Genomic DNA, 22,401 nt, shown 5'->3' on the forward strand with positions numbered 1-22,401 from the left:
TATGTAACATCTCTTTTTGTGTTCCACAGAACAGAGAAAGTCATACGGGTTAGGAACAACATGATGGGTGAGTAAATGATGACAGAATTTTCATTTATGGTTGAACTATCCCTTTAAACCTCAAAAACATTTTTGCCATTTCAGCCCATCTCAAGAGCTAAACAGTTTTTAAGACATTGCTAAAGCCTTTTTGAGGGATCTCGCTCAAGATATACAGCTTGATACAGGTTCAAGATTCAGGCTCCCATTTGGCTTAACAGATACAGTATCACAACAAACAGCAGAATCAAGGAAACAAGGAACATTTTGACAGTCCAATCCAGAGCCAAAAATAATTTCTTCAGAGCCAAAAATACGTAATGCCTGAGACGGCCACGCATTTTTCATTCACTTAGATATCTATTTATTTTGTATTCGTGTTAGCAGCTGTCTGTGATGTGCCTAGTGGCAAGAGCGTAATTTAGTAACGATGACGGCAGCCAGCTGCTGGGGATCGGTCATGTGAGGGTTCTTCTCCATGACTGAATGGACCACGTATGCCGGGAAGATGTTGCAGAGGTTTCGGTATGTTTGATATTGGTGTTCTGGAATAGGATGCCGCTCTTGGGGGTCCCCTGCTGGCCCACGAGTGGCTGGCAGTGGAGGTGGCAAGCTATCCCAGGGGAACCTCCAGATCTGCTCCATTTTCTCTGGCATACTGCGAACCATTACCCTCTCGCAGCAAGGCATGAGACCTCCCGTTAAACCATAGCCTCCATAACTGTAGGGTTCGTTACAGCATGGCAAAGGGTCCCAGCTAGCATGCTGCTCTCTGCAAAGAGGTGGTCGGCGTTGCCGCAGCGGGTTGCTCTCGTAGAGTCGTGAGTCGGAGATGCTGTCCATGCGAGTCATGCCTAAGGAGCGACCGTGCTGAGTGGAGCTGGCAGAAGGCAACACATTCTGGGAGAGGGGAGGGTAGTCTCCAGGGCAGCTGGATCGAGCACCAACGACTGGGTGCTGGGAGTGGGGTGCAAGGTGGGCGGACGACTGCTTGCGAGGTCCAGGTTTGGGTTCATCCGTACCGTAGCTCTGCACACGTGTCAAGACCTCATGATGGAAACCGTGAGCAAATGCTTGAAGGCGCGTTTGCGCAGAAGGTTGCGTCTGTGCCTGTGAAGGTGGCCCTTTCATGCTGTCATCTAAGCTGCCCTCCATTGAGTTGAGATACATCTCTCCACTATAAGACGAGAAGGAGTCAGACGAATGGCTTCGGCCAGCCTCTGGGCACATGCTTGGAGCTCTGCCAGGGTACCCTCCCCCTCCACCCACCCCTATGGGCTCTGGCTGCTCCAGACTGCAAAAACTGTCTTGCAAGCTTATGGTGGAAAAGTCACTGAGCATGGAGTAGTATCCATGATCGCTCACCACAGAGTCGTACTTGGGGAATGGCTCACCGTAAGCAATGGAGGCACCCTGGCTGTTGGTGACCAGGATGGGAGGGTACTGAACGCTGCCTGAGTGTTCCAGGGAGCTGTGGGTAAAATGCAGAGACCCTGGAACAGGGCTGCTTGCAGAGCGTGTGTTCAGAGCACCTGCTGCGTGACTTTTTGGCAGTGGCATGGTTGGAACACTAAGCGCTGACACTAAAGAGGGTACAGAATTTGCCTCTGCCTTCCGTGTTGGGCAGAGTCTCTCTTCCTGTTCACATGCAACTGACCGGATACTGGGGTCAGACTGGCGCTTAGGTGCCACTCGCTTTGCCTCCGAGCTACTGTCACCCTTGGCAACAGTGCCAGAGGTTCCACATTTTACAAGTGCCCCCTCACTCATTGTCTTTACGGCGGAGAGTTTGGCGAAGGCTCTGAGCTCGTCTGCGACAGCACGATGTGGTTGATTGGCTCTCTCCGGGTGGTAGTACTTACACTTATGACCATATGTGCACTTCTTACCTGTGTAAAAAAACATTAGTGGTGGTTGAGATTAAATGTTACTTTAGTTCTTTCTAAAATGTTAGCAGATATAATTTTTCAAATCACAATATACTAAAAATGAAGTTCAAAAGTCTGAGACCACTTGAAAAATGCTTCTATTTTCCTTTCTTCTTACATTTAACAATTTAATAAATTTATTTCATGACAAATTATATTCAGCATTACACTGTCAGTGAAAGATCAAATTGAAAAATGTATGTGAATTTCAGAAGTTTGTGATGATTGGTATGTCACAATGTTGCTTTAATGATAGCGTGCACTTGATCCATCTTATCAAAGCATGAACTGAGAAACTTTCAAAGGCAATCTTATGTGCTTCATTGAAAGCAAGAAAATCTAACCTATTGTACAAAGAAGTTAGAGGGATAGTGAAAATGATCATTCTGTCATTATTTACTAACTCTTATGTTGTTCCAACCCTGTTTGACTTACTTTCTTCTGTGGGACACAAAAGGAGATGTTACGCTGGTTGACAGCCTTAGTCACCATTCACTTTCATTGTATGGTAAAAAGATACAATGAAAGTGAATGGTGACTGAGGCTGTCATGCAGCCTAACATCTCCTTTTGTATTCCACAGAAGTAAGAAAGTCCTATGGCTTTGAAACATCAGAAATTGGAACAGACAGAATTTTCTATCCCATTAACATGGTCAATGTTACAAATTTGATTAGTGACCTACTGTAGAAATCGTGAAGTTTTTTCAAAACTTTCAATTTTTTTATATTTAAAGTACATTTTGAACCCCAGATTTGCATTGTGGTCTAAGACTTTTGGAGCCCACTGTATTTTCAAATATCCAACGAGAAATGCCATAGCTTGAGAGTCCATGAAAAAGTGGTGGATTTATCTGATTTCATTTTATTCGAGTCAAACATATGAATATTTTTACATGCTGTATGATTCTGAAAAAGATATAAATTAATTTCCTACTTTTGCTGTACTGACCATATGGACACGGCTGCTTCTTGTGCTCTGGAACCACCGGCCGTTTGCGAAGAAAATTTTCTAGACTGGGCCCGTGTCTGCCTAAAGGATCATCGGGAGGCATAAATCTACAAACACAGCAAACAGACAAATGCAGGTAAGCATAAATGTAAGATCATTAGAGTGGCAGTTCTTAAAGGAATAGTTCACCCAAAAATGAAAATTTGCTGATAATTTACTCACCCTCAGGCCATCCTTCATCAAAACAGAATTTAAGACTTTTAGGATTTCATTTCAGGCCTCCTCCTTTAAACAATGCGAACTGAATGTCCTCCATTTTTTGATGGTCCAAAATGCATATTTAGGGTGCATCAAAATAATCCACATGACTCCAGTCAACAAATAAAGTTCTTCTGAATGCAAACGATTGATTATTTTGAGAAACAAAACAATACTCATATACTTTTTAACTACAAATGTTCGCTTCCGTTCACCTCTGTGACATGCGCTCATGAGAGGGATGACGTAAGCTGGTTGATAAGGTCACGCGTCACGTGGAGGAGTCAGGAAGCGCGTCATTGTTTACAAGAGAAACTTGTGCTGTTCACAAACCAAAACAGTCCAAAACAATATGAAATAAAATAAAAAATAATTTCCAAATAATAATAAAAAAAAAACAATGTAAACAATGACGCGCTTCCTGACTCCTCCTCCACATGATGCGTGACCTTACCAACGAGCTTATGTCATCCCTCTCATGAGCGCACGTCACAGAGATGTACGGAAGCGAAAATTTGTAGTTAAAAAGTATATAAGTATTGTTTTGTTTCTCAAAATAATCAATCGTTTGGGTTCAGGAGACCTTTATTTGTCGACTGTAGTCGTGTGGATTATTTTGATGCACCCTAAATATGCATTTTGGACTGTCAAAAAATGGAGTACATTCACTTGCATTGTTTAGAGGAGGAGGCCTGAAATGAAATCCTAAAAGTCTTCAATTCTGTTTTGATGAAGAAAGAAACTCAGATACAGTGGTGTGAAAAAGTGTTTGCCCCCTTCCTGATTTCTTATTTTTTTGCATGTTTGTCACAATTAAATGTTTCAGATCATCAAACAAGTTTAAATATTAGTCAAAGATAACACAAGTAAACATAAAATGCAGTTTGTAAATGAAGGTTGTTATTATTAAGGGAAAACAAAATCCAAACCTACATGGCCCTGTGTGAAAAAGTGATTGCCCCCTAAACCTAATAACTGGTTGGGCCACCCTTAGCAGCAACAACTGCAATCAAGCGTTTGCGATAACTTGCAATGAGTCTTTTACAGCGCTGTGGAGGAATTTTGGCCCACTCATCTTTGCAGAATTGTTGCAATTCAGCCACATTGGAGGGTTTTCGAGCATGAACTGCCTTTTGAAGGGCATGCCACAGCATCTCAATAGGATTCAGGTCAGGACTTTGACTAGGCCACTCCAAAGTCTTCATTTTGTTTTTCTTCAGCCATTCAGAGGTGGACTTGCTGGTGTGTTTTGGATCATTGTTCTGTTGCAGAACCCAAGTTCGCTTCAGCTTGAGGTCACGAACAGATGGCCACAGATCTCCTTCAGGATTTTTTGGTAGATAGCAGAATTCATGGTTCCATTTATCACAGCAAGTCTTCCAGGTCCTGAAGCAGCAAAACAGCCCCAGACCATCACACTACCACCACCATATTTTACTGTTGGTATGATGTTCTTTTTCTGAAATGCGGTGTTACTTTTACGCCAGATGTAATGGGACACACACCTTCCAAAAAGTTCAACTTTTGTCTCGTCAGTCCACAGAGTATTTTCCCAAAAGTCTTGGGGATCATCAAGATGTTTTCTGGCAAAAATGAGACGAGCCTTAATGTTCTGTTTGCTCAGCAGTGTTTTTAGTCTTGGAACTCTGCCATGCAGGCCATTTTTGCCTAGTCTCTTTCTTATGGTGGAGTCATGAACACTGACCTTAACTGAGGCAAGTGAGGCCTGCAGTTCTTTGGATGTTGTTGTGGGGTCTTTTGTGACCTCTTGGATGAGTCTTCGCTGCGCTCTTGGGGAAATTTTGGTCGTCCGGCCACTCCTGGGAAGGTTCACCACTGTTCCATGTTTTCGCCATTTGTGGATAATGGCTCTCACTGTGGTTCTCTGGAGTCCCAAAGCTTTAGAAATGGCTTTATAACCTTTTCCAGACTGATAGATCTCAATTACTTTCTTTCTCATTTGTTCCTGAATTTCTTTGGATCTCAGCATGATGTCTAGCTTTTGAAGATCTTTTGGTCTACTTCATTTTGTCAGGCAGGTCCTATTTAAGTGATTTCTTGATTGAGAATAGGTGTGGCAGTAATCAGGCCTGGGTGTGGCTAGAGAAATTGAACTCAGGTGTGATAAACCACAGTTAAGTTATGTTTTAACAGGCGGGGCAAACACTTTTTCACACAGGGCCATGTAGGTTTGGATTTTGTTTTCCCTTAATAATAACAACCTTCATTTAAAAACTGCATTTTGTGTTTACTTGTGTTATCTTTGACTAATATTTAAACTTGTTTGAAGATCTGAAACATTTAAGTGTGACAAACATGCAAAAAAATAAGAAATCAGGAAGGATGCAAACACTTTTTCACACCACTGTACATCTTGGATGGCCTGAGGGTGAGTAAATTATCAGCAAATTTTCATTTTTGGGTGAACTATTCCTTTAATAATCCTGTTACAAAAAGCTGAACTACATTCAATATTAATGCATTTATATGAATTTCTTTCAATTGCAGCAGTAACAACCTTTAAATTAGAGTCAATTTAGCAAAAGCACAACTAAGGTTGTGCAAAACTACATTTTCAAAATTGACTATTCGTTGGGTTGCCTAAATATCTGGTGAACTAATAAGTCTTTTAGGGATAGTTCACCCAAAAATGCAAAGTCTGTTATCATTTATTCACCCTCATTGTGTTCCAAACCTATAGGGATATTAGAACACATAAAATGATGTTTGGCAGAATGTTAACCTCAGTAACCATTAAGTTTCATTGTATGGAAAATAACTGCAATGGAAGTGAATGTGTTTTGTGTAAGAAAGACAAAAGTGCATCTGTCTGCATCCCACAAGACGACAAGGAACACCCACTTCAAGACACGATCACTCCAGGTAATGCTGCCTTGGATCATAAAGTGACTCTACCTATTAGCTTAGCATACCACTAGCTTCTTCTCCTCTCTTCATGTTTATCACATTTCTGTCGCCACCTAGTGATGCAGCCATATGATTGTATTCAAAATCATTTTAAACTGTGGTATAATTAATAATCTTACAAACAAACAGGGGCCTGGGTAGCTCAGCCAGTATTGACGCTGACTACCACCCCTGGAGTCGTGAGTTTGAATCCAGCCAGGTCTCCTAAGCAACCAAATTGGCCCGGTTGCTAGGGAGGGTAGAGTCACATGGGGTAACCTCCTCGTGGTCACGATTAGTGGTTCTCACTCTCAATGGGGTGTGTGGTAAGTTGTGTGTGGATCACGGAGAGTAGCGTGAGCCTCCACATGCTGGGAGTCTCTGCAGTGTCATGCATGGATTGATGGTCTCAGAAGCGAAGGCAACTGAGACTTGTCCTCAGCCACCCGGACTGAGGTATTTAACCTCGCCACCACGAGGACCTACTAAGTAGTGAGAATTGGGATTCCAATTTGGGAGAAATAAATTATATTCTTACAAACATTTCATTTTTAAATCTTTGTGGTCAGGGTCAGGTTTAGGGGTAGGGATAGGTATAGCTATAGGTGTAGGGTTGCTGCGGGACTTCAAATAAACACACCAAACACAGTCTTTAAATGTGACATCCAACTGTTACAAGACTTAAGCAGTTTACTGGTTATTTGAAGGGGGGCGTAACTTAGTGGTCTTACAGGATGCAGACAGACCCTACCCAAAAAAGGGTATTTTGGTTTTGGAAGGACATGAGGGTGAGAGAATGTTGACATAATTTTGATTTTTGTATATCTAGATTAACTAGTTGGCCTCACTAATCAACTAGTTGGTAGTCATCACGACCCATCCCTAATCTTGACTGATAAACTGTTCATGGGATGCTCATTCCTCAAAATTGGAAATCAAAATTAATAAACAAATAAACAAATGGCTTAAATCTTATTTAAAGAACAAAAACGGTGACTTGAAAGTGACAAGTGCAAGAAAGCAAAAGAGTGAGAAAGGAACACCATACGGGTGCGAGGGTGGAGAGCAGAAGACACAAATGAGCGAAAGAGAGAAAACCCCGTCACCACGGTAACTGTGTGCGAGCATACTTGTCGTTGACGAAGCTGTACATAAGGAGTCGTTCCTCTATAAATTTCTTCCACTCTGGTTTCTCATTCTGCAGGTCTCTGTAGTTATCGTTGGACACAATAATTCCGTCAGAGTCACAGGCCAGCTTGACGATGAAGCGGTCGTCGTAGCACACCACTCGTCTGCCCTGGACTCTACGAGATGGAGTGAATACGAGGATTTTCTCCTTCTCTAACTTTCGCAGGATCTCCTGATCTGAGGACAAGTGTGAGATTGCACATCATCACTTCCTGTGACCTTACGCACAGACATACACAAACTTGTATACACATTGCAGTACAGATGGCCAATCTCACTGGACACATGACAGCTCCTCAGAGGAGTTCATACACACATGCTCTATAATATGGTAACACATGGCAACAATGAAACATAGGTTTGTTGGATCTGAAACACATTTTGAGGCTGTGCTTTTTCTTTACAGAATCACACTTCGCTATATAAGCACTATACTGTATAACCACCACAGGCTCTGTTCTAAAACCTAGTGAACTGCCTTGCTATATACTGCGTACATAGGCTGCTACCTCTAAGGCAACGTCCACACTAATATGTCTGCAGTTGAAAAAAGCATTGATTTTGCGACTTTTGAAACCGCTCTTTGGTACCGCATACTAAAAATTATGACGTTAGGAAACAGACACGTATTAGTAAGGAGTGGACTAAGGCAGCATGCTTACTGAAATGGTAAGGTCATACATGACCGATTTGAAACCCTGTCCAGAGGCAGCAACTCCGTGCATCATAAAAATAGCGCTCCTCACACAAAGCACACAGGAGTTTGGTGTTAGCAAGTTGCTAAGCTAACTATGCAATACTTTAATATGGATAAAACTACACAGCACATATAAATATTAGGCAAAATATTCTTCTTCTTTTTTTTATTAGATTTGAACTGTTATTCAGTAAATTACAAGTATATTTACAATCAATATTTAAAATTGTATTAACATATAATCAATATATAATAAGGGTGGGCAACAGGTCACCTCTTTGCTCCCTAATTACTCCCTCTTTTGCCATCCGACCAGGGAAGTGGGGGCTTGGTTGTTTTGCCATTCGACCAGGGTGGGAATGTCAGAAGTTTCTGGGGTGCACTAAGAAAATCTGGTGGGAAATGTCCCCCCAAACCTCCCTTCAGACCCATCCATGAATGATACTATCTTTGATGGATTTTCACTAGGCTTCACTAGATTTTCACCCCAATGCATTATGACATTTTCTTCATCAAGGATATAATTCTGCCTTAGAATTTGGCCAAAATAATTCACCATAGCAGGATAATTCCTTAGAAGCATAATTATGCTTTTGGAACAGCCCTTGCATCAGTGCCTTTTAAATGCTGCCTAGGCAGGCAGCTCACTAGGTTTTGGAGCAGAGCCACACTCTTACTTTTAGGAACAAAAAACTTGCTACAGGAACATAATCTCCTGCAGATTCTTTCTCTCTCATGCTCTCATATTACCTTTGATCGGTGCGTCAGGTCTTGACTGTTCTTTCCTCCATGCTGGGACGAAGACTGTGATGTCTTTGTGGCCTTTCTCCAGGAACCAATCAACAGCCAGTTGAATGCCCAGACATGAGAAGACCTCTTTGTTTCCATGGCTACAAAATAATATTACCAACATCAAATTATTCACATGCACACACACTCAATTCACTCACTGATTGGACATTTCACAATACTAAGAATATTTTAAAACAGGAACTTTAAGAACATTTCACAAAAACACTTCCTGCAACATCTTAAATTTAAGTGGAAAACAACAATAGTGAGAGGACTCGCATGACTCCCAAGATTACAGCTTTGCTGTAACTGTGACTAATCCTTTCCTCTATGCGGTATCAGTCCAGAGCTATCAGCAAGAGTTATTATAGTTTTGATTTAAATTTTAGTAGTTTAGCTTTATTTCATTTTGTATTTTAGATTTCAATTTGTTTTGTTTTAGTTAGTTTTAATAGTGCATAAACAGTTTTTAATTCATTTGTATTTTTGGAAAATGACAAATTATAGTTTTTATTTCATTTAAGTATTAGTTTTAGTTTCGTCACTTATACAGTTTAACCAATTCAATTCCATTTAATTTTGCAAAGACTTTTCCTGTTATTTGTGATTACTGGATACAGACTTTTAGAGATAATTTAAAAGAGATTACACTGAGAAATTAGATTAGAGGATTATGTACATTAAGTAACAAATACATCAGTTGGCGATGGCGTGAAAGGTAAACGTCACATATTCACATCACAGTTTTGAGGACTGCTTTTTTCAAAAAAACTAAAGCACAGGAAAGACCTGGCCCAGGTCGCAAAAAACGAAAGCAAAGAGAAAAAGGCTAGAGGTTTACCATCAAATGCTGAGGGGTTGTCTATGCCACCAAACATGAACACACAGAAAGGTAAAAGATCTCAAGCTAGCTAAGAAGGAAATTTATTGACAAAATAGAATACTACATGAGTAAGTTACCTTGGCGTTGGCAAATTGACAATCGTGAGTCACCACGTACTAAAACCATTCTATACCAGCACAGTTGAGCACGGTTAGCTTACCATGCCGAGAAATCCAGGACCGAGAACGGTTTGTAATCATACCGTTCTAAACTGTCCTCGAGTGAAAATGCAACTGGAAACATTCCTCACCATTCCCTTTGTTCAGCCAGTTTCTTTCATGTTCTTTTCATGTCAATATTTCACAGGAACTGCTGCACCATGAGTTACAACTTTGCTGCACACTGCTTAATTATTGTGGTGTTGTCAATTTTAGATTAACTAACCCCTAAATGTCACATACAGGAAAAACTAATTGTGGCTGGATATTTTACATGTTGATTAGATGACCCCACTACCAATGGTCAAATTAATTAAATCTGACTATCCTGAACTGATAAAAAAATATTCAAACTAAAGTCTTTTTCTCCGTAATTCTATTTAGTTTTTGTTTGTAATGCAGTGCACATTAATAGTTTCAGTTTAGTTTTCATTCTTTTGCAAACTCAAGTTTTCGTAATAGTTTTCACTAACGATAAAACCAATGGTCTTTATATCTATGTAGGCTTGTTAAGCAATTACAAAAATTTTATAATTGTGAACAAACTCTTTGACTCTCATTAGTATTCACCTCATGGCAACATTGGATCCATCAATCACGATTGGTCGGAGATTGTCGTATGTGTCTGGTGTGTCCTCCTCCAGCGATGCCTCAGGGCTTACGGTTTCTTTGGCTCCTACTGCCCGTGGCGCTAAACTGGCAGTACCCGCTGGTCCCTGGTGCTCTGGTTCCCCTTTATTCCCAAGCCGCACCAGCTCAGCCAACACATCATTGATTAGCGCACTGGGCCCCAGTTTACTCAGCACGGTCTCCACCTGCTCTCCAGAGTAGCCCAGTTTCAGAGCAAAGTCCATTTTGGTCTGGTAATCTCGATCGCTGGTTTGTCGTAAGGGTGCCTGAGCTGCAGAAGTGGGCAGAGCAAGTGAGGGTGTTCTTTGGGAGGGGTCAGTGCGAGATGGATCGCCGCGTGTGTCGTCTGAACGTAACTCCTGTAAGGTGCTGCTCTGGCTGAAGCTAGGGCGATCCAAACAGGGTGAGCGGCACAGCTGCCGGTGAGGTTTGGTTGCAATGAGCGGGTCTCTCCTCCTTCCTGTTGCTCCTTCGCCTGGGCCTGCTGAGCCGACACCTCCTCCGGAACTCTCGCTTCTTGATCGAGCCTCTCCGTCGCTCTCCGAACTGCTCCCCTCTTCCCCAGCTTCTTCGTCGTCCTCCTCCTCATCCTCTGGAGATTCCTGGCCAGCAGAGGCGGGCGAGGGCTGGGGGTCACGGCAGCCGCGGTGCTCCATTTTGAGGCGCTGCAGCATAGCGCATGCAGCTGTTACCTGTGCATGACCTCCCTGAATCTCCAGTGCATGGTCCCTCACCTGCACAACGGCGCAGCTCTCATACTCAATAGCTGCACGTAGGGCATGCAGACGGCGCTGCAGCCAAAGAGTTAAACGCTCACGGTGCTTATGAACAGGACTGATCAGGGACACAATGTACTCCTGAGATAAAGAGAGAGAAAAAAGATGGACAGATCATGATGTCAGATCATTATACCAATCTAATTGTCAGAGACAGGACTGTTATGTCACTTCTGTCATTGAGCATGTTGGTGACAGACAGAAAAAATATTTGGGCGAATACTAAATTACAGTATTATAGATGGATGGGTCAGTAAAGGCACTCAATTTACCTTACTGTAGTAGACTAAGTAGATACGAAGAAGTTTTTGGTTAATATCTTACATGCTACAATTGTATCCTTAAGACTTTCTTAGCTTTTCTGTGAACAAATCTTTGGTGATGAGGCCAATATGATGCTATTATTTAGAGATGCATCGTTGTATCGGCTAAACATCAGCCGATATTATCTTTATCAGCCAATAAAAACAACTAACTGCACTCAGAATTCGGGCCAATTATTTCCTGTCAAAAGGGTGAGGAAAAACATGTCAGACAATTAGCCTACATCTCGTGCTGTGTATAAAGAAAATGTCTCTTGTGTGAAATTACTTTAAATTAGGTGACAATCACAGCAGAGTTGCTATTTGTAAGCTTTGAACTGCTAAAATTTCACAAGGTGGAACTACCATTAAACTTTTAACACAACTAATTTGATTACTCACCTTAAAACTGGACACAGCAAGGAATGTAATGAGTTTATTTAAGTTAAGTGGAGGCTGTTTTAGCTAAAACGAGACAAGCTTCATCATTCAGAATTCAGCTAATGTAAGAATATATATATATATATATATATATATATAGCCACAAGCAGCAATCATCGGGGTCCAAGTACATGTGAAAAAATAAACAATATAATCAGAATTGTGATTTGTTACTTGGTTGCTAGGGTAACCCCATCTGATTGCTAGGCAGTTACCAAGGTGATCCTCAATAAGGCTCCTTGCTACCCTGAGTCAAACGAACAAAGCTGGAAGTCTCTATGATTTTCTGGTGCAGAGATATGTGATTTGTTACTTGGTTGCTAGGGTAGCCCCATCTGATTGCTAGGCAGTTACCAAGGTGAGACTCAATAGGCTCCTTGCTACCCTGAGACAAATTACAAAACTGAAAGTCTCTATGATGTTCTGGTGCAGAGATATGTGATTTGTTTCTTGGTTGCTGAGGTAACCCCATTTGGTTGCTAGGCAGTTACCAAGGTGATAATCAAAAGGCTCCTTTCCACCCTGAGTCAAATTAACAAAACCGGATATCTCTACGATGTTCTGATGCAGAGATATGTGATTTATTACTTGGTTGCTAGGCTAACCCCATCTGGTTGCTAAGCAGTTACCAAGGTGATACTCAAAAAGGCTCCTTGCTACCCTGAGACAAATTAATGAAACCGGAGGTCGTAACGATGTTCTGGTGCAGAGATATGTGATTTGTTACTTGGTTGCTAGGGTAACACCATCTGGTTGCTAAGCAGTTACCAAGGTGATACTCAAAAAGCTAGAGGGCTCTAAATGGTTGCTAGGGCGTCGCTAAGTAGTTTCCATGATGATACCTGAAGTCTGATTGCTCACCCAAGTAAAACAAGCCAACTATCATTTCTCTAGGATATTATGATCCAAAGATATCGTACTCAGCCATTTTGAATGGAAGTCAATAGGGCTGGTTGCTAGGGTGCTTTAAATGGTTGCTAGGGCATGGCTAGCCAGTGACCAAAGAGATTCTTATTGGCTGATTACTAACCTGACTCAAAAGATCCAAACCCCAAGTGTCTACTTGGTGGGGGGGATTTAAAACCATCCTGCCAAGTTTGGAATCTCTACGATTTACGGTCTCTGACACCCAGACACTTTTAGGGCAGAAAAATAATAATAATTTTTTTTTTTAAATAAGAAGAAAATCGGAACAAATACAACAGGTGCTTGGACCCCTGAAAATGAGGCAATATTACCAATTTAATGTGAGCCTAAAAAGAAGCTATTCAGAATTCACTTATTGTGAGTAAATGTTAATGTGAATTAATAATGTGCTTTTATTTTCAGTGTTTTGTAAATAACTGAAATCAGTTACTTTGAAACAGATGACATAGAGTCATGGAGAATAAAGTTAATTTCTACTGAAGTTGTGTAATTAATTATCAGTTAAAACAAGGTGGTATAAAAACAGAACCACCAAACTATCGGGACTGGAATCTGTATTAGCCGTTGTTGTTGTAAATGATCAGATATCAGTATCGGCACATACATTTTGTATCGGTCCATCCCTACTAATATTATACAGCATAATAATGATGTAATGCGATAAGGATATAATACATATATGTGAAGAGAATACAATTTAAATTAAGATATATTAAGATTATTTATTTTTTTTTTACAATCTTTTTAATGTTTAATATTCATGCATGAAATACCACAATTATTTATAAAAAATGAAAATATAAAAATAAAAAAATAAATCCCACTTCTTTTTTGCAGGGGCTGCAGAGGCTAAGATAAGCAGTAATTTTTTTAAACCCTTTTAACTCTTTTTCTTGCTCCAAATGCTTCTGGGATCCTCCAGTTTTTATATACTGTACTTTAGCAAAGGTCTTAGGCAAATTAGATATTTCACAAAAACATTTGCCTTAAGATGGTTATTTTGTATCTTCTGCTTTAGTGTGTCAATAGGAAATATCAATTTTAGATTTACAAACATTCCTTTTGCAAATAGAAGTAGAACAAGGAGTCGTGCAACAGATGGTATGACCCCACAGAGCCCGGATCTCAACATTGAGTCAGTCTGGGATTACATGAAGAGACAGAAGCAAATGAGATAAACACATAGAACTGTGGCAAGTTCTCCAAGATGCTTGGAACAACCTACTGTATCTGCTAACAATCTTGAAAAACTGTGCTAAGTGTACTTAGGAGAATCTGTGCTTTTTTAAAGAATAGAGTGGTCACACCAAATATTTATGATTTTTTATGTTTACTACACTTAAAAATTATTTGTGGCATTATTCTTGAAAACATACTCACTGTATAACATTTTTCACAACTGCCTAAAACTTTTGCACAGTACTGTGCATATCTCATTATTTTGTTTTCAGCTATTTTAATGAGGTGAGCATACTGTATACTTAGAAGACAATCACCATGACGCATGTGCCCATTTGTCACAAACGGACCTATGGATTGTGTGTGTTGTGAGTCATGGCGAATATCTCTATATATATCTATATATAGGAGGGAGAAGACAACTGGATTGGTCAGGCTGACTTTGCATCAAGGTGTTGCTGGGAAAACTCACATTAATTACAGCATTCTCAGGTCAAAACTTTTTGATAACATTAGTAATTTAAATACGACAAAAAGGAACCTAGAGTACTTTGGGTGGGGTTATGGTTGAAGGAAATTATACTGTGGCAAATTAACTATGTTGAAAGGAAACAAAAAGACACTCTGATCTCTGTTTAGGAGACATTTTCTTAACCCTTGAATTCCACGTCAGTACCAACAGCTAGCAGTGAAACATGCAAATGGATATTTAACTGTATCAGTTTACCAAATTGTATAGCAACACTCACATGCTTATTTACAAACTAGCATGCACTTGTCCATCTAAAATTACAAAAACGATTTCACTTTGAATTATTGAATATCTGCTTTTAAATATGAGAACATTCCCCAGTCCTTAAAGGATAGTTCACCCAAATGCTGTCATCATTTTCTCACCCTCATGTTGTTACAAACCCAAATGACACGCTTCTGTGGAACACAATTGTCAGGCAAAATGTTAGCCTCAGTCACCATTCACTTTTATTGTATGTAAAAAAAGATGCAATGAAAATGAAGTGTGACTCAGGCTAACCTTAAGGTTCACACAGTAATTTTTTCCTCATTTAAAAAGTTTTACTTCTAAAGAAATGAATAGTAATTGAAACTCATGACCACTCATGTGGGATGAAGAGTTTAGTCATATCAGTAACCTTGTAAAAACTCTTTTATTCTACATGGAGCAGGGGCACCCTCATGGGGGCAGCCATGTTAGCATCACATGACCAGCTGAATACTACTAACTTAATCTCAGTAACTGCCATGTTATGGGACACGTTCATTCATGAATTAAATTAATTCTGGTTTACTCTGCATAGTGAATTTCTACAATGGCACTGGTAACTGAAAACTACTGTGTTTGAATGATGCGGCATCCAGGCCACTAGGTGTCGGTGTAAACCAATGTAGCCATTTCGACAGACTTCAAAAAATTATTGAGTGCACCTTTAATGCTAACATCAGAAATAAAATAAGCCTGATGGGTTCGGAACAGTATGAGGGTAAGTAACTGATGACAGAATTTTCATTATTGGGTGAACTATGCCTTTAAGCCAAATACTGCAAATCTCCCATTACAATTCGCAGCTGTTTGAATTAAACTTATTGGGGGCCTGGGTAGCTCAACGAGTATTGACGCTAACTACCACCCCTGGAGTCGTGAGTTCGAATCCAGAACATGCTGAGTGACTCCAGCCAGGTCTCCTAAGCAACCAAATTCGCCCAGTTGCAAGGGAGGGTAGAGTCACATGGGGTAACCTCCTCGTGGTCGTGATTAGGGGTTCTTGCTCTCAGTGTGGCATGTGGTAAGTTGTGCGTGGATCGCGGAGAGTAGCATGAGCCTCCACATGCTGTGAGCCTCCGCGGTGTCATGCACAGCGAGTCACGTGATAAGATGCGCGGATTGACTGTCTCAGAAATGGAGGCAACTGAGACTTGTCCTCCGCCACCCGGATTGAGGTGAGTAACCGCGCAACCACAAGGACCTACTAAGTAGTGGAAATTGGGCATTTCAAATTCGGAGAAAAGGGAATAAAATATAAAATAAAAATAAACTTATTTCAAAAAGGCTTTTTAATCTTAAAACTAGTATTAAAGAGAAGTAATTCTCTTTTATCAAGGTTGATATTTCGTATTAGTGTTTACAAAGTGAGTCTAGTCTAGAGTGAGAGTATGTGAATATGTGTGCGTGCATGTCTCTGTTTGTTATTGTGTGGGGTGAGAGGGATGTGTATGTGTAGGTTGAGAGAGAGAGAGTGTGTGTGTGTGTGTGTGTGTGTGTGTGTGTGTGTGTGTGTGTGTGAGTATGTGTGTGTAGAGAGAAAACCGATAGCACCATCCAGCTACAAGAGGCTCCTCTGCGCTCATGACACTGGTTGCCTAGCAACGCAGCCCTGTCATCAGCTAACTGCTTTTTAGCAGTCACGACTAACACAACGCAGTGTTCACTGGGAAAGCCTGGATCACACACTCACAGGCATGCAAGCACACAGAGTACATATTACATTTACACTTTTCGAAACTATACAGCGCTATATCTGCAAAGCTGGATGCACGTATAAACAACCATACATGCCTGACTCACTAATTTACACCTTCACGCATTGCATTGGAGCTTTCCTCACAGATGCCATGGAGAGAGACAAAGATAAACAGCAGGAGTCCGAGTGTTATTGGTGTTTGTTTACATTAGAGACATCAAACTAGAAATAATATCACTTTGACATGACAGTATACACAATCTTCCCCGCTCTCTCTCCCTCTGCAGATGTGCAGTACTGAAGAGTTGCTTCCCCAGCATGACATAGCTACCACTCTGAGTCGTGATGCTGACTCCAGCAGCATGTTCCCTTGGGCACTGAACCACATCGTCTGCACTCGCAAGCCACGGGCCTGGGCTAGTGATCACGTCTTTAACAACAGTTCTCTGATCAGCTGCACTGTACAATCAGTGTCAGAAGTCCACAACAGATCAAATGCACCACTAACTTCAATAAGAATTACAAATAAATTAAATGCTTTGTCAAAAAATTTTCTTTTTCATAAAGGCGCAACTATTTGCCCCCTGCATTTGATTCTCAGGGGTTTTTGTACCTTGATGAGGGCAATTTGTTTCTTATACACAATACTGATGATGCACAATACTGTAAATACTTCAATTTAACCAGATCATTAACATTAAAAAGGCATAAAACCAAAAACTTGGAACTATGTCAGATGTTACAAATAATAATAATCATAAAAAAACAGAGAAATTCATTTTGAGGACATTTTTTATTTTTATATTTTTATATATAAATATAGCACTTTAGTCATACGGTGGCTTTTTTGCCCCTTGCCCTAATTTAAATGTATACCGCTTCAGGTTAAAGGATCATTTACCCAAAAATGAAAATTCTTTCATTATTATATAGAGACGTCATGTTCAAAATGCTAGATTGAAAAGAACGGCTGTGAACCGCAAGTCAGATGGCTCTTCTCAACTGTAAGTGATACATCTACCAAGAAAGTGGTTCCTTGTGCTTAAATGGTGCTTGTTTAATAAAACCAGAGTAGATCATTTTGTCTTGTTGTTATTGCATCACATATTTGGGTCACTGGTCAATACTCAAGTCCCCAGATGAAGTATGTCCAGAATCTACTCATAATACTCGCATGCGTACCTAAATAACGTACTGTTTGACCGGCCAAGAAATGTGTCCTTCAGTACAGTACATACAGTACATACAATACATAATCTGTCAGTAGTGATGATGTCAAAAGTACCTGTACTTTCATACCAAGTCGATACTGAAATAAATAAGATGTAACAATGTTACCCACAGAAATGAAAACGCCTTCACTTCAAAATAAAATTTTGATTCAAAATTCAGATTCAGCTTAATGCATATAATTTAAGAAATTGTGACAGAAATGTTTAGTAAAAATGTATTTTATTATTATAATTTTTATTATTATTAGCCTATTATTATTGAACCTATATCACAAGAGTGCTGTTGTACTGAATAGAAGTTTTCGTCAATGTTTTAATTTATAATGTGATGCTCCGTTGTGCAGCATTTTATTTGACAAAAATAAGAGCAATTTTGTGTTTTATATTAAATTTAGTGCCCGACCGATATATTGGTTGGCCGATATTATCGGCCGATATTAGCCTTTCACTGATATATCGTATTGGTGTATACTTTACCGATATGCGCCGATATGAAAACTTTTTTTCAGAACATATAATGCAGAAAACAATGTTTTAGAATTGGTGTCATCACGTAGTTTGTCCAGCAGAGGGCGCTCCGACTCTGCAGACAAGGCGAGTTAAGCTGTGTGTCGGTAAGTTGCTAACCAGTTTGTGAAATACATACTAGAAAGTTAATAAACAATGACCCCATCATTTTCCCTTTTCAATATTACTTATATAACGTTAACCCTGTCCCTGACAACTATGTCACTCATGTCTGTTTGCTGTTAGCCAGCTATAATTTGTCAGTGCAGTCAGTAATGTAGCAGATTGAAAGGTAAACATCAGACCATCTTTTTGCAGCTCAGCAGACAACAGTGCGGTGGTGGATTGTGTCTGTTGAGTGTTGATTTCACGCTATGTTATTACCTAGTTGGTGAGACATAATGCTGGAAAGTAAAATAAACGAGTCCATCTTTTACTCTCAATGAAAACGAGCTTACAGCTAACTAGCTAATCACATAGCTACTTTCATTGTTGTCAGCTGAGTGGTAGCTAATGATTAAACATGTATTCACCAAACAATTTTGTTCAGGATTCACAGTTTGGTACCCCCTACAACCGAACAATTCTAGTCATTGCATTTACAAAATGTTATATTTAAAAGTCTGGTTTTCCACAGTTGAAAGTTTCCCCTGAACTTGTATAGCAGAATACAGTGTAACACCGCTGCTTATCTGTTTATCTTGACTCAGCAGTATTAATATAGTCAGCATTTGACTGATACTAAACAGTACTGATGTTTATTTTTATTTATTATTTATTTTAATGGTCAGCATTTGACTGATACTAAACAGTACTGATGTTTATTTAGCTATTTATTTTATTTTTATTTATTTATTTTAATGGTCAGTAATCGACTTATACTAAACATACAGTACTGATGTTTATTTAGCTATTTATTGTATTTTTATTTATTCTTTATTTTCTCAGTGATCATTTCTAGAATTTGTTGACAATGTATAATAATAATGTCAAATATTCTTTGATAAAAATATTTGTTTAAGAAATCAGCCTTCTGAATACATTTGCATAGTCATATAGGGGCAAAATCGGTGAAAAGTCCACATAGAAAAGGTCTGTTTTCATTCTAGCTCAAAAATTAACTATATCGGCCACCATATCGGTAATCAGTGAATTTTCCCTCTCTAAAATCGGTATCGGTATCGGTCTCAAAAATCAGTGAATTTTCCCTCTCTAAAATCGGTATCGGTCTCAAAAATCCCATATCGGTCGGGCTCTAATTAAGTTGTGAGGATAGTCACTAAAGCACTTCTATAAAATATATAAATTGTTTTGTTAAAAAGTCATTGTTCTATTTTCATTTGAATAAAGTTTGGATTCATTTTATTAGACACAATTTTGATGATTAAATTTAAACTTTAATGAATTTTAAAAAACAAATTGGAAAATGTGGAATTTGGGAAAATTGTAAATATAATTAAGAAAAATTAAAACTGATTTAACTAGGTCTTACTTAAAAAACCTGAAGCAATGATTACTTGAGAAACACTCAAAGGAAACATGCTATTGGATGTATTATTTACATTGAAATTTCACATTTTAATAGGCTAAAGGAGTATGTTATATAGCATATTACCTATTTTTTTTTTTTTTTTTTTATCGAAATAGGTATCGAGAATCGTGAAATTTTACTGGTATCAGTATCGACTGCTGAAATTTTGGAATTGTGACTATCTGACAGTAAGCGATTTCGGATGCAGGGATGGTTTGACAGTAGATTTATTTATACCAGTAAATATCATATTGTGATCTAAGAGTTGATCTGAAAACAATGGGAAATAACTTAACATAAGAATAGAGAATAATAAAATTATAAGAATAAAGACTTAAATATCAGACAGAATATCTGAAGTCAATTGCCTGTTCACTCACCCATATTCATTAGGACATGTCTGACGTAAATGTATGCTCTCTCAGTAAATTACTTGATCGGCTTTGGAACTGATCTGGGAACTGCTGCTGAGTGGGTGGGAGAGGTCTGTGTGCATGGTGCACAAGAAAACAAAAGCAAGAAAGCTGAAATATTCCTCATTGGGTGGAAAGGTTTAAGCTCACTCCACAGTAAGAAAGAGTGAGAGAGCAGAGGTTGCATACAATCAGCCTTTGCGGGGGTAAGGTGTCCGATAAAACATAGAGGAGTTGGTGAACAAACACAGGAAGGGTCCATGCTCTGCCATGCCAAACTCCTCGCTGACTGCAGGGAGACAACTGCAGCATAGTGAGCGAAAACGGCCATCTCATGGTCAAACAAGAGGCCCTTCATGTGGGGAAAGCTTTTATTGAGCTGAAGACGACCACAACATTCCAGTTTTTTTTTTTAAACACACAGGTCATATCTCAAACTGAATGTCCTAAAAAAAATCACACAATACACTGACTCAAACAGCCAGCAGAAAAACAGCAAAAGTATACTCAACAGATAGACCATAAACAAGCCAAACAACAGAAGCCGTCCTCCTTTAAAAAGCTTCCCTCCTTCTCCTTTTCTTTGCTCTTCCCCTTTCATTTCTGCCTTGTTTTCCTTATTTTTTACCTTCTCTTCTCCTCACCTCCTCCACAACACAGGCTTACAATCAGCAAGGCCACCATGCACTCGAGCACACACACACACACACACACACACACACACACAGGTTTATGCTGGTTTGTCTCATAGCAACAAGTGGAGTGAGTCTCTTTGCTGGAGTTCATGGCTAGATGAAGCCCATTTAACCCCACGGTGCAGCTCCGAGCTCAGGCCCTCAGTCTGAAGACATAGTGGGTGCCAGCATCTAATAGTTATAACAAGGTAGTCACACATGGACACAAACACACTAAAGGTCAAAGTGTACTTTAGTTGTCCGTGTTGGTCATCGCTCCACGCACAGTATGCGTAAAGCAAATTTTGTCATCAGCACAGTACAAGAGCAGCCCAGATTTTCTTGACACACGGACAGTCCTCGCCTGTGCACATCATCGGTGCTCGCGACTGCCGCTGACTATACTAAAAGATTATCAAAAAAACAGTCATAGTGCACATGCGTCGAACACGTTCGTATTCGCTCGTGGTCAAAAGAGTATACTTTGAAAATCAACACGGTTGACCAGGCGTGATTCAATCCGGAACGCCAAAAAACGGAAGTATACCAGACTTTAAAGGCTAAAGTTTACTTCAATTGTCCACATTTGTGATCGCTCCGCACACAGTATGCATAATGCAAATTTTGGTATCGGTACAGTCTGCACGGACTGTCCGCACGTAGCCCAGATTTTCTCAACATGCAGACAGTCCTCGTCTGTGTGCATCATCCGTGCATGCGCCTACCGTTGGCTAGACTAAAAGAGTATCATGAAGCAGCTGTAGTATGCGTGCATCGAACATGTTCATATTCGTTCGTGTTAAAAAAAGTATACTTTGAAAATCATCACAGTTGGCCGGGCGTGATACAATCCTGAATGGCAAAAAACGAAGTATACCTAGGCCTTAAAGGCTAAAGTATACTTCAGTTGTCCACATTTGTGATCGCTCCGCACACAGTATGCAAGATGCAAATTTCGTCATCAGTACAGTCTGTGCGGGCTGTCCGTGTACGGCCCCGATTTTCTCGACATGCGGACAGTCCTCATCTGTGTGCATCGTTGGTGCATGCGCCTGCCATTGACTGGACTAAAAGAGTATCATAAAGCAGTTGTAGTGCGCATGCGTCGAACCCCGTTCATATTCGCTCATGGTCAAAAGAGTATACTTTGAAAATCAACACGGCCGACCAGGAGCGAGAATTCAGAATTATCATAAATACGAGTTTCCCACTCTGAAGTTGCACATGAATGACCCCTCAAGTCGTAATTACGACTCGGAAACTCTGAGATAATTTTGATACCTGAGTTTCCGAGATGGAAGGAGTTCTAAACTTTCAACATGGCGGAGGAGAGTACAGTTTCTGTACAGAATGACAGGTTTTATTCATTTTTCTAAATACAGCTAATTGTTAGTGCTTGCCATTTTGGTCAAATTGATTTATGTATATCAGCAACCATTCTATGCATGTTGTACATTTTTACACTGTGAAAATGGTCGAAAAATTTACCAAAATTCCATTATCGTCAGCAAG

The 22,401-nt window shown here is 39.9% G+C and overlaps 1 protein-coding gene across 2 annotated transcripts in view; it reads right to left on the reverse strand.

The window, feature by feature from the left end:
* The window catches only part of LOC127438720 (probable ribonuclease ZC3H12B), a 23,648-nt gene continuing 1,247 nt past the window's right edge, over positions 1-22,401 (reverse strand). Inside the window, exons 2-6 of one of the 2 annotated variants that reach the window (XM_051694541.1) lie at positions 10,371-11,287; positions 8,718-8,857; positions 7,213-7,447; positions 2,903-3,024; positions 1-1,928 (exon numbers count right to left, since the gene is read on the reverse strand). In XM_051694541.1, coding sequence (XP_051550501.1) covers positions 442-1,928; positions 2,903-3,024; positions 7,213-7,447; positions 8,718-8,857; positions 10,371-11,287 — 2,901 coding nt within the window. In that variant the 3' untranslated portion in view covers positions 1-441. The remainder of the gene's footprint in view (positions 1,929-2,902; positions 3,025-7,212; positions 7,448-8,717; positions 8,858-10,370; positions 11,288-22,401) is intronic. The other variant, XM_051694548.1, reaches the window with a different exon arrangement.

Source organism: Myxocyprinus asiaticus, chromosome 4 (genome assembly GCF_019703515.2).
Source record: "Myxocyprinus asiaticus isolate MX2 ecotype Aquarium Trade chromosome 4, UBuf_Myxa_2, whole genome shotgun sequence".
Lineage (NCBI taxonomy): Eukaryota > Metazoa > Chordata > Actinopteri > Cypriniformes > Catostomidae > Myxocyprinus > Myxocyprinus asiaticus.